General features: G+C 38.6%; 2 protein-coding genes across 3 annotated transcripts in view; one reads left to right on the top strand and one right to left on the bottom strand.

Moving 5' to 3' along the window:
- Positions 1-2,174, bottom strand: part of si:dkey-9i23.16 (uncharacterized protein LOC571915 homolog) — a 7,063-nt gene extending 4,889 nt beyond the window's left edge. Inside the window, exons 1-2 of one of the 2 annotated variants that reach the window (XM_065955057.1) lie at positions 2,036-2,054; positions 1,472-1,552 (exon numbers count right to left, since the gene is read on the bottom strand). The gene's annotated coding sequence lies outside the window, so the exon portion shown is untranslated. Of the gene's footprint in view, positions 1-1,471; positions 1,553-2,035 lie in introns of both variants that reach the window. The other variant, XM_065955062.1, reaches the window with a different exon arrangement.
- tmem176 (transmembrane protein 176) overlaps positions 1-9,648 on the top strand; it is a 9,702-nt gene extending 54 nt beyond the window's left edge. The window contains exons 1-8 of the mRNA XM_020656839.3: positions 1-7; positions 1,742-1,818; positions 3,622-3,750; positions 4,446-4,556; positions 5,042-5,098; positions 5,523-5,669; positions 7,630-7,746; positions 8,932-9,648. The exon at positions 1-7 is cut by the window's left edge and continues 54 nt beyond it. Of these exons, the coding sequence (XP_020512495.1) occupies positions 3,625-3,750; positions 4,446-4,556; positions 5,042-5,098; positions 5,523-5,669; positions 7,630-7,746; positions 8,932-8,991 (618 nt within the window). The 5' untranslated portion in view covers positions 1-7; positions 1,742-1,818; positions 3,622-3,624 and the 3' untranslated portion in view covers positions 8,992-9,648. The remainder of the gene's footprint in view (positions 8-1,741; positions 1,819-3,621; positions 3,751-4,445; positions 4,557-5,041; positions 5,099-5,522; positions 5,670-7,629; positions 7,747-8,931) is intronic.
- Positions 9,649-12,966: the final 3,318 nt, after the last annotated feature.

The raw sequence follows: 12,966 nt of genomic DNA, 5'->3' as shown, positions 1-12,966 counted from the left end.
AAACAAGGTCATTAATTATTTTTCATGCATGCATTTTTGTCCATATGCTGCTTTATGTCATGTACTTTTCACATAAAAAATTATCAGAGTGGGCAAAGGAAGGTAGTTTGAGAATTTAGTTGGGGAGTGCAAAATGTTCTCAATGTCATTAGAAACTTAGTGGATGACATGTAGACCCGCTGTAGAAAGAATATTTTGCATTAAATGTTACTGTGTTAGAACAGAAAGCTAAATATAAAAGACATGCAAGCCGGAGAAATAAAGATATAGACTGGTATACACAGCGGTAAATATTGACATAGACATGGTACATAAAGGTATAGACAGGGTACATACAGACATAGAAGAATTAAAGGTACAAAAAAGAAACATAAAGGCAGAGAAAGGCTACATAATGACATAGATGGTGTACCTATAGCCATAGATAGTGTTAATGCGATAAAGACCTGCATAAGGCATATACAGGGTACACACATGTAGCAAGGGCACATAAAGGTATACAGCTGATAAATGTAAGTAAGGCAGGGGAAAACAGATAAAGATAATGGATGTACAGATGTATGCAAGGTGCATAAAAGAACAACATGGTACATGCAGGCCTAGATATAATACACACTGGCAGAGAATGGATGTAAGCAGAAATAGAGAGCATCAACATGATCCACATGAACAGGGTACAGACAGAGTTTTTTTCAGATAGAAAAAATGTAGTTTAACAGGATAAGGTACACACAAGACTCGTGAAGATATCAGGAGGAAACATAAAGGTTTGTACACATCCGTGTACAGACAGGGTGTACACTGGTACTGACAGATAAAGAGAGGGTACAGTTTTAGAGATAAACACAGCAAACATGAAGGTATACCAGGTACAGACACGGTGCTGTATGGAAAGGTTAGGTTAGGATCATTCTAAGGGCCCAGGACTGATCAGTGACCAGAAAATCTGTTTCTTTCTGTTAATCTTTTTAAATATTTGATCATGCTTCCCAAACTCTGATGCGTTCACACATATGCATGAGGTGTTTATTATGTAATCTGATGAATTGGTAAACTAGCCAATATAAATGTGAAATATATTATTCAGCTGTTGCACACAGGAAGACACACTTCGATAGTTTTAAAGGTTCAGAACTATTAGAGCTTCAAACATGCCGTCAGACTGATACAAAGAGGTCTTTGTTTTTTGTTTTTTTTACATCAGACAATAAATCTAACAGCTTGATTAAGTTTCTGTTTAATTCCCTCTTACAGTTTTGTTTTTCTCAAATTCAAGTACAAAATGAAATGAAATAAATCCACTCTGACGTCGATGTAAACATTTTACAGTTTATGGAGATCATATGACGCATTAACCCTTGTCTTTGTTGACCAGCACAACAGAGACTGACGCTGCCCTTCAGATGGGCTTCTTACTGTTTACCTTTATTTGTAACATTTAAACCGTGTCGCATTGAACAGAGTTACTCACCCCGAAGTAGAGTTAAAGACTACAGAGCTGCCTGGTATGTCTGCTAAAGAATCCACGGGGTTTCAGTTCGTCTTTTGCGACCTGCAGATAAACTTTTAACGTAAAAATCCCGAAAATAAGGATTTCTTTTTTTTTTTGAAGAACGAAACTATGAAAGGAAGAGAAGGAGGAGCTCCGTTGGAGCTCAACCAGAATCAGAACAATATCTCCCCTCTCTCTCTTTCTCTCTAATAAACACATCCACTCTCCCACCCTGCTCCAAAAAAGCAGATGTCAGGAGGAGCTTTTTAAATCAAGAGACGTCGGGGAAGACTAACTCGTCTGTGAAGTCATCTGCAGAGAAAACGGTAAGAATGAAACATCTTTCGCTGTATGAGGATTAAAAGCAGCCTGGTGTAACATACATGTATTTCACAGTTGGATCAGTAAACAGATTGCTCCTGAACACTGAAACGATTTCTCTCAAACAGCAGAAACTTCAACAGCCCGAGTCTGATTACGCAACTCGCTCCTGATCCGTTAGTTCGTAAAGAACGCGTAAACAAAGCAAAACAGTCCTCTGACCAGATCTATGGCACCCCTCGTTGGGTCCGGTTTAGTGGGACAACATCCCAATTCTCCGTGTCCTCCCAGTATAAGAGAGCCGTCTCCCTAGTCAGTGCTGCTCCTCTAAATGGAGCTCATCTGGAGGTCGGACAGAAACACGCTGCGCTCTGGTTCACACCTCGGCCAGCACCGGAATTTCAATAAACCCGGTATATATTTCACATCTACAATGATGTGAAACATGGCAGCCGCTCGGTCCAAACATTATTCAGACATAAAACATGTCAGGTGGAGGAGGAAGAGGAGACTTTTCTTTATTTATAGGAACCAGCTTTTAACCAGGTCGGCGTTCACATAAAATGAATTTGACTTTGTGTAATTATAATGAAATAATGACTTTTGACATGAAAAGTAAAAAGCTAGTGAACTATAACTGTAAGGGGACTTCAATGAAATAAGATATAGCCTATAACTCTTAAAGATTAGACAATCACAATGACTGATCTTTAATTGTAGTTGTCAGTAACATTAACTGATAATTAACAACAGTCCTTATTGGTGTGAGGTTACTGAGGTGGGCGGTGCAGAGTGGTGCATGAGTTGAAGGAGTAGGCTATACAGAAAGTGAGCATGGCAAAGCAAAGATGACTCACTAAAAAAAGAGGATAGAGCAATCATCATTAAGTTTACCAACAAATCCAAAATATTTCTCCCTGCGACATTATTAAGTATTTCTGTTCTGATTTCTGATATCTGCTTCTGATCAATTTGACTGGCTCTTAAAAAAAGGTTAAAAAGAAACTTTGATTTATATGAAATAAGTCCTTTTAGACTATGGCTCATTTTAGCTTAACCATTGAGGTAAAATGGGCAACATAAGTATACACTCTGACACATGATTTAAACAGACATTTAAAGCAAATCCAGTTCATTGATCTACATATGTATCTGCGCAACCTTTTAATAATCCTTTTTTTTCACCCAATCCAATCTTCGAGATTGAAGTCTTTATTGCTGGAAAGTAAAAGGCTTGCATTTGAAATGCTCTCATTTGCATTTTGCACCATGAAATACTTTGTTGAATCTTAGATTTAAATATTTATTTTTACATTTGATCAAACATTAATCACACTAATGCCACAAACAGTACTCTGAATTCTGAATATTAGAACACTACTTTATTTTTAACTTAATGTTTCTAATATAATTCTCAAAATGTTCTGATCCTATTAGCACCATCAGGGAAGTCTTTGATTTACTGGAAGCTCATTATCTTCTTTCAAAATAAAATAAGGTTTTTATCCAGGAAGTAAATAGGCAACAAGAACAGTTTTTAAATGCAAAATCATAGAATATCAAACTTGCATTACAAAATATGATTAATCCCGATTAATGCTTGGAATTCAGGAATTAATTGCAATTAAAAAAATAACAATTTGATAGCCCTAAAAATGTATTCATCATTTTGTCGTAAATAAAATAAAAAAGACCTAGTAACGTTAAACCCCCCCCCCACTAGACCAGAGATTTTGTCTACAGTAACTACGTCCCCGTGGTTCTGTGAGATCTGGTCTACAGACTCTGACTTCTGCTGCCCCCTGCAGGTGATGGCGGTAGCAATCTCCAGGGATCTGACGGTGCAGGTGCTGGAGGATGTGAACACTGTGAAGCTGTCGGACCAACAGCAAGCTCTACGTGCTGCCATCCAAAAAGGAGAACCCAAAAGTCTGGGGGTGAGTAACAACTACATGAACACTGAACATATCTAGATCATTCCAGTAGGACTGCTCCTGAAAAAAACATGCAGAACACGCAGAAAGGTCGGACGAAGCAACAGAGTCCACTACACGATTCTATAATGAGAATATTTGCCTCACGATATCAACAAAAGAGGTGAGAAGAACATGCTGGAGAACAGTAAACGTAATGCAGTCGTTCAATTCTGTGCACAGAGATCGTAGCGGTCTTATGCATTCAGACTACGGACCATTCACTGGTCACAAGATATAAACCTCACCATCCTCTCCCACTGGCTCGAGGTGAATTCTTGAGCCAGGAGAAACCAAGGAGAAACTTCAGTGAAAAATGTGTCAGTTTGTGTTCACACAGCTCCTCCTGCAGATATCAGGAGTTTTCACGAGTTTTCTGCAAGTGTTAATGCTGATTTGTCTGTTTTTAGATTGATCTAAATTCATGTACAGTCAGAATTTCCAAACATGGCGACCGCCATCACTGGGTTTCAAAACTCCTCTTCAGTAACCATTGATGACATCACTGAGACCACGTCAGTCCTGATATAGCGTTTGAAAAAACGCTTTATTTTGATTATTGTTTTGTCTTCATCCACGTTATTTTAACGTGTGTGTGTGTGTGTGTGTGTGTGTGTGTGTGTGTGTGTGTGTGTGTGTGTGTGTGTTTGTGTGTCCAGGTGGCTCAGGTGATGCTGGGACTGATGGTCATGTCTTACTCGATCCCCCTGCACTGCACTGAGGTCACTGAGGTGGTGCTCCTCGGCGTCCCCTGGTGGAGCGGACTGATGGTGAGATTCTTCTTCTTCATTGGTTTTAATGTTGATTCCTTCTGATGTAACACGTTTTCAAAGAAGCTAGGTGGAACAGTTAACTTGAGCTAAATTGGACAGAGTGTAACTTAAAATGAGCCCTTCCCATATCGCTCAGTTGACTCCTGGATTTCTAAAAAAAAGACTCCCATCTCACTGTTGTGAAACACAGGTCTGTTTGAGGTTTCAGTAAACATCATGTGTCGAAGAAAACGACACACTTTGATCTTTGTTTTAATAACACATTTAAAATTCTGGGCTTCTTGGTAAGGTCTTTTTTTGGCCCATCAATAATTCTGACATTGATATAAGACTGACTCTGATATAAACTTGGCTCAGATATAAACCTGACTTATATTAGTCAGAGTCAGGTTTTTATCAGAGTCTGATATAAACCTGGCGGTAATATAAACCCGATGCAAATATAAACCTGACTCTGACACTGATTGTCCTCCATCTTTTAGTTCATCATAGCAGGAGTGATTGCCATCATCCTGGACAAACACGGCACCATGAACATTGTGAGTCTAAACACAGTCCTTATGGTCTGTGACTTACACTCAGGTTTGGACCTGCAGCTGCTTTAGTGATTCTTTTATTTATAAATTCACATTCTGAAATAATATAGGCTATGATGATTAATGTTTGTACGTGCTAAATCCACCGACAGTGCCAGCATGAAGATGATCCCAGAGGCAAAACAAGAGTGATTGCTGAATTGTTCAACATTAGTAGCTGCTTGGTGAAAAGCCTTTGCAATGTCTGTCTACCATGATGCTTTACATTATTTTAATATGAATAATTATTTAAAATAACTATGATTATTTCTCAAATCTTCCACAATCACTCAGTTTTTTGTTTACGTCATAAAAGGAGAATGTAAAGCAACAACCCTACTTCCCATGGCTTCCTCTTTTCTTGTTGAATTTTTGTGTTATTTTGCAGCTCCGTGTGTGTCTTCTGGTGAGCGTGGTGTCCACCTTGCTGTCTGTGGTGGCTGTGATCATCTACTCTGTGGACATCGATAAGAACGTAGAGCCACTCTGCGTGAAGTCTCAGCGTAGCAGATGCAGCCAGAGATACTACGCCATGGTTAGTGTCAGCAAGCTGTCATGCAGACAGAAAAAGCTTCTCAGATTATTAGAGATATTTATTTTGGTATCAGGAGTGTTGTTTCTTTTTGCAGTCTGAGTTGTACCATGCACAAGGGTTTCACTTTGGCTGTTTATTGGAAAGCAGTCAGGTTCTGATTCACAAAACTATTGAAATTTACAAAACACACACCAAGGGTTAAATGCTCGCCTAACTGACCTGCAGAGCAAACAGCATTTCAGTGCATCCATTATGGAGTCATTTGAGGAAAAATTGCTTACAAAAGAGGGAAAAGGTAATCAGCCATAGATAACAAAATGTAAATTATATGATCCCAGAACAAATGTCCCAGGTGTATTAGAGTGTCTCATTTTGGACCTGGGAAGACCTTACATATATGTCTGTATTATTTTAGTTTCTTCTCTGAGCTGCAGAAACATGCGATAAAAACCCACCGAGCTGATAAAGGGCTGACTCTGACTGTTTTCACTTCCTGACCAGCTTTTTTAGGGAACAGAGAGCAAAAATATTTCATCATACTGCTGCTACATCTGTTTGTGCTTGACATGCAGTTTAAATGTCACACGCTACACATTGCACAATCCCTGTGTTGTAAAAAGCAAATACATGAATTAAAAAATTAAACATAGGATTACAATTGAAAATCTGTACAACAACAGCTTGTTCTTTGTAAAAAGATGTGTTAGTTTAGTTCATCATGTCGTTTCCTGTGAGGAATCATTTCCAAGAATGACTATGTGACTGTGAGAAAAATGCATTTTTTTTGTAACATGTTGTAGTATTGAACATCTCTTTGAGGAGTTTAAAACTGAAAATAACCTTTACTTGTAAAGAAAGTAGAAAGCTTTATCTGTCTATGAACATCACAGGACACATTTATGTGTTAGTCCAAACAGGCCGAATAATCACAGTGATCTTCATACAAAGATATAAACCATCAAATGTGTTTGAACATCCTATTCTCATTGGTTGCATTAATTCCCGATAATGGACACCCATAAATAAGTTTAAGTAAAACTAATTTGTCCTTAATTAATTGACAAGACTAACATCTATTGAGTAGAGTAATGAACCAAGAGGCTGTTTACATGACTATTGAAGCTGAAAACGGGAACCTTTTGTCGGGTTTTGGCTGTTTGTTAATACCACAACAGCATTTAGGCCTGAAAACACAAAGTTATGAATCCTAATTCCAAAGTGTAACCTTTTGAAAATGGCACCCTCTCCGTCTTCGTGTAAACTGGCAATATGCAGTTCCTCTAAAAACTGTCTTTTTGCACATGCTCATTACATTTCCAGTCCATAGACATGAGCGATTACAACAGCAAGGGCGGGCGATGGAGTATTTCGACTGGCATGACTCACAATCAACATTTTCACTGTTTCTAGTTTAGGGTCGCTAGGAGTAGTAGCTCCACCTCATCTCCACCTCATTGTCTCTCCACACTAATGTTTGTGTTTTCCATTTTAATGTAATCCACTGTGTGCTGGATATGACAATAACAATTTAAAAAGATAGATACATTTGTGGTCTTAATGATTTTGGGGTGAAACATACATATTCTTGGACTGGTTTTAACCATAAAACATAACAGTTTTTTATATTGTACCTTTAAGAGAGTGTGTACTTCTCTACACCTCCCTCATGCATTGATTTCTGCTTTCTTCCTCGTGATTATTGAACTTGAATCTTCAGAGTTACATGTAGATATGGTTATTATCACATAAAAACAGACTTGAGAGGTCTTGTCCTTTTCTCAGGCAAGTGAAATAAGCAGGATAATGTCTGTCTTGTCTATCCACATTTCCAATAAATTCCTTTTATAAACACCTTTTAAGAATCTTTAAAATATGTTCTTTGCTTTCATTGTAATTAATGAATGATGTGAGTTAATACTGTGTGTGTGTGTGTGTGTGTGTGTGTGTGTGTGTTCAACAGAAGCTGAGCAAAGGGGTGAAGTCGTCCCTCCTCGTCTTCACGTTGGCTCAGACGGTGGTATCCTCCATTGTCTGTTTCCTCCTCTTCAGACAGCGACGCAACTTCGGACAGTACTCTGTAAGAACACTGTTTCTTTTACTATTATCAGAAAATACACCTGATTTATCCTCACAGCTAAAGTCCCAACACACACACACACACACACACACACACACACACACACACACACACACACACACACACACACACACACACACACACACACACACACACACACACACACACACAGTACAGTCAGTCTGATGACATCATTACTAGCATCTTGTGTTGTTCTAGAAAAAAGGCAAAGGATTCATGTCATTGTCTTTCGTTTATTTAATAAATACTCATTGTCAGTGATGCTGTGATTACATGGGGTGGCACGGCTGTGTCTCAGTTGGTAGAGTCTGCCGTCTGCTAACCGGAAGGTCGAGGGTTCGATCCCCAGCTCCTGCAGCCAAATGTCCGATGGGCCCATGGGCAAGGCGCTTAACCCCAATTTGCTCTTGCTGCTTCCTCAGCGGTGTTTAAGTGTGTTTGAATGTGTTTGTTACTTCTGATGGTCACTTTAGCGGCCTCTTCCATCAGTGTGTGAATGGGTAGGTGTGACATGCAGTGTAAAAGTTTTTTTAGCAGTCAGAACACTAGAAAAGGGCATTACAAGCTGAAATCCATTTACCATTTACATGTTTAGACTTTGGATTCCTCTCTAATTAACCGTCCACAGCCAACCATAAAATGACCATATGCCTGAGTAGTAATCATCACCAAAGGGTTTCAATGAAAACTGAACTCTGGATCAACACAGGATTTATCAGGTTTAACCCAGGATTATCTCTGAATTTATGTCGGATTGACTCAGGAGTAACTAAACCTATCATGTGGAATAAAGTATTTACTCAGTATTAGTTCAGGATTGGCAAAGACTTGACCTCAGATTAACTCAGGATTAAACGGGTGTGTATCTAATGATTAACAATGGTTTTATTGAGGTTGAATTTAGGATTAACTACGGTTTGATTCAAGTGTAATTTAGCCTCGTGATTAACTCAGGATTAATCTAGGTCAGTGATTCTGGCCCCTACCAGTTTGAAGATCCTTTAAGTTTCAAACTAAATTCATACCAACAGGAAAGATCTTTCCAACACTCAAGCTCAATACACTTTGTACATCATAATGAACGTCAATGCATTTTTTTTTTAATAACCTGAATGCTTCAAGCACCCTATTATGCTGATTTCTTTCTTTCTGTTTTTTTTTCAGTCTCTCTCTGCTGGTGGTCCCTCCACACCCACATTACTTATCCCCCCTGACCTGAACTGATCTCTGATAAGACCAGCAGACATCAATCACCTGATGATCAGATTCAATATTCCTACATGTTTTTAACATTATCAGCTGTGTCTGATATGAGACCAGCTGAGGGGCACAAAAGTTAAAATGTTTTCACGACAGTCAGAATATTTGAACACTTCAGACGGATGAGACAAGAAATCCTTTAAACTTAAAAAATTGTTGATACAACAAACATTAAACAATACTACAAACATAAAAGTTGACAAATGTGTGTTTAAGTTCCCTTAAAATGTGTTTGATTTTTAAAACAATAGGACTGCATAGGTGAGGAGGAAATGCAAAGACAGGCTTATTAGCACCCCCTGTCTGCTGTCTCCTGTTTCCTGCGTATTGAGTGTTCCCTGGAAGTGTGTGTGTGTGTGTGTTTGCGCGCGCGTGTGTGTGTGTGTGTGTGTGTGTGTGTGTGTGTGTGTGTGTGTGTGTGTGTGTGTGTGTGCATGTGTGTGCGTGTGTGTGTGTATGTGTGTGTGTGTGTGTGTGTGTGTGAGAGTGTGATTTTAATTAATATCATGTGCACTGTTTTACTTTAACCTCAGATATAATAAAGATATGTTTTTTGTACTAACTATGATAAAGTTTGTTTATTTTATAAAGAATAAAATCATATTTACTGATAAATTCAAATTGGTCGGCGCCTGAGTATGTTTGCGTAAATGAATTAATTTCAAGTAGCACTGCTCCACCTCTTCCCGTCGTTCAAAGTGGAGCCAAAATCCTCCCCATGACAGGCTCTGAAGACTTGTTCTAGTGACATCATCCAGAGTCTGAGCAGAAGAGATCAGAGCTGCTGTTATGACATCCCCTTCCTTTCACCAAACATGCATTTAACTTCCTGCTAAAAGGTCAAAGGTCCCTCAGGTGGGAACAGTCCACAGCAGAACATATTTGTGTCAGTTTGAAACCACTCATGGTTATGGAAAGTTGACTCTTGTGTTAGTGTTTGATACGTTTCCTTTCACCGCTGTTCTTCTACTCTAACAATCCGGTGCACCCAGCGCTGCTGAGTCTCATTTGTCAGAAAAGCTGTCAATCGTGATGTTATTCTTCTTTTTATAGCATCGAATAACTCATTCACATTAAACATGTCAGAAAAATAAAATCTTGGACAGAAATCAGCACGATAAGATCTAACTTTAATGACAGAAACAATCTTTGAGAAAATTGTATTTGCCGTGTATACTGATTTTGATCCATGTCCCATCTGTTAACATAGAGGAGGCGGAGCTTATGATCTATACTGCAGCCAGTCAGTAGGGGGAGCTCTGAATGTTTTGGCCTCTTATACAGTCTATGGTGAGTGTGTGTGTTTGTTTATGTATAATCCTTTTTGTTTACACAGTCCTTTTTGCATGCAGACTTGGTACTCTTGATCTGCAGGCTTAATGTTATCTCTTCTCTGTTAAACTGAACATTATTTTCAGTTTTGTATCAAAGAAATGCTTATGTAAATATTTAAAACACTTAAACTACACTGATCCTATTTGACTCTGTTCTATTACTTTTTATATTGAGATGGCAGTGCAGTCAGACGCACAACCCAGTGCTCTGTTTTTTGAGGTTTTTTATTCATAGTTCCGGATTATTTCTGAGTTGCCGCTGACAATAGCTGCTAAACCGTCTCATTGTTTTTATATAGATGACTAAGATCTATTCTATTCAATTATGATTCTATGGTTGTTTTTTTAATATGACCAGAAAAATACTGTAGGTCCTCACTTGGTCAGTGTACAACAATAGTCCTCTGTTTGTAATGTAGGCATGTATGTGTGTGTTTGAGCAGGGAAACAACAGAACACACACACACACACACACACAGATCTCAGGGCCTCATGCTTCAGACGTCATGGAAAACATAAAGATCTCCATCATGGCACCAGATGTTTGTCCCTGCAGCTGTCCCTGCAGACTGTTAACATGTGTTAAAGCAAAGAAAACTATTACACAGCTGAGCCTGAACACAAAAAACACACAATTGTGTGTGATTCATCTGCTAACAATCTGAGTTAGAGTGTTAGTAGTGAATGAGTCAGCTCTATGTGTAGGCTTTTTCGCTTCATGGACTTTCTGACACAATTTTCTTTTACCGGCAAACCTCCACAACCCAAAAATGAAAACGGCTCCGCGACCCACTTTGGGTCTCAACCCACCAGTTGAGAACCAGTGGTTTACAAACACAAAATATTGGGTTATCACAAAATAAAAAATAAAATCTTGGACAGAAATCAGCACGATAAGATCTAACTTTATTGACAGAAACAATCTTTGAGAAAATTTTATTTGCCGTGTATACTGATTTTGATCCATATCCCATCTTTTAACATAGAGGAGGCGGGGCTTATGAGCTATACTGCAGCCAGTCAGTAGGGGGAGCTCTGAATGTTTTGGCCTCTTATACAGTCTATATATTCAAAATATGGAGTTATCACAACATTTAGAATAACTTCTAGCTAAATTGACTTAAATTTTAAGTTCCCATGACTAACTGATAGTAGATGATAGTCGAGCGAGCTTCTTTCTAAATTTATCTTTATTGTATTGTTAATATAGTTGATAATAACGTTGTAATATTGTAGTTTGTGTATATAGTGGGTTGAACTTCAGTGGTAGCAGCTGACAGCTGAAGACCAGGTGGCAGTTAACATTGTCAAGGTAACAGTGGACTCCACCAATCAGAGATGTTGATTTGAGACTCTGGTTGTCTCCCACAGGAGTATAAACCATCGTTTTAAATCCAGGTAGCACTTTGGATGGTTGGATGGTTATCAAATCTGCTATGAAGAAAATTAATGATATTTTTACTTCCAGAACAACACTGTTCAGCTCTATTACACAGCTGAACGAAACGATCCGGATCATTTAAAAGAGATGGAAATCCCACCACTATCATGAAGCTGTGCAGAGTACACAAACATTTGTGTCCGTGTAAATAGTTCTCATTAAAAACACTGGCCGCTAGAAGCTGAAACATCCACTGCAAAATGTACTGAAACAAATTGTGAAATTCAAATTAAAAAAATAACTTTATTTGTCCCCGGGTGTCAATTCAAATTCAAATAAGGTCTGGTGTTCATGAAATCTTTTTATTTCTTCTATCAAAATGGACATTTTGATAATGGTTGTGTGTGGGACATCTGGGTCACACTTGTGGAATTGCAGTGTTTTGCAACTTCTACATTAGCTTCATTTTTCCAACACTGCTTGGTCTGTCTTGGCTGGAGGGTCCTGTTGTATTCTTGTCCCTCTGATGACCGTTTCCTGTCCATCCACAGAGCGCTCTTCATTCTTTTTATTCTCTCTTTTTTTTAAACACTGTAGGAATGTCAGTGTTCTCTAATGTGGACTATTTTGGACTTACTGACCCACTGAGACCCTGAGAAACAGTTTGTGTGGTTGTAAGTTTGTGTGTGCGTGCGCGTATGTGTGTTTGTGTGTGTTGATCGGTCAGTATTACCTCATGGTGTAAAGTTCAGACATGCTTTCTCTAAGCAAACATATGTACGCAAACAGGGAACGTTTAACAGACTAGAACTGAAGATCTTTACACTGACCTTCATTTTTCTTTAAATAATGATTGCGTACTTGTGTCTGTCTGTTTATTTTTCGTCTGATTATGTTGCTGTGTTTAGAGATGTCAGTGAAAACATACATGGAGAGGGTGGATAATTTTAGCTCAGTGTAGAGCCAAAAAACAAGATAATAACACACTAACACACTAACACAGAGTAACACTGCACCAAAAGAATTCTCATGAGGGTCAATAAATGAGGGGCTGATCACTTTATCTCACACTGACACAGAAAGGTCCTCTGTACTAAAACTAGGACAGCAGCAGTCTTTCTCTGAACTAAGGGAACATTTCACTCCCACAATGTGACATGAACTCTGACATATCAACCAATCAACAACCGCCAGGGCTGACAGATGAAGCTAAAACTTAAGTAC

This window comes from Labrus bergylta, chromosome 1 (genome assembly GCF_963930695.1).
Source record: "Labrus bergylta chromosome 1, fLabBer1.1, whole genome shotgun sequence".
In the NCBI taxonomy this organism is placed as follows: Eukaryota; Metazoa; Chordata; class Actinopteri; order Labriformes; family Labridae; genus Labrus; species Labrus bergylta.
This window is presented reverse-complemented; position numbering and strand designations above follow the sequence as displayed.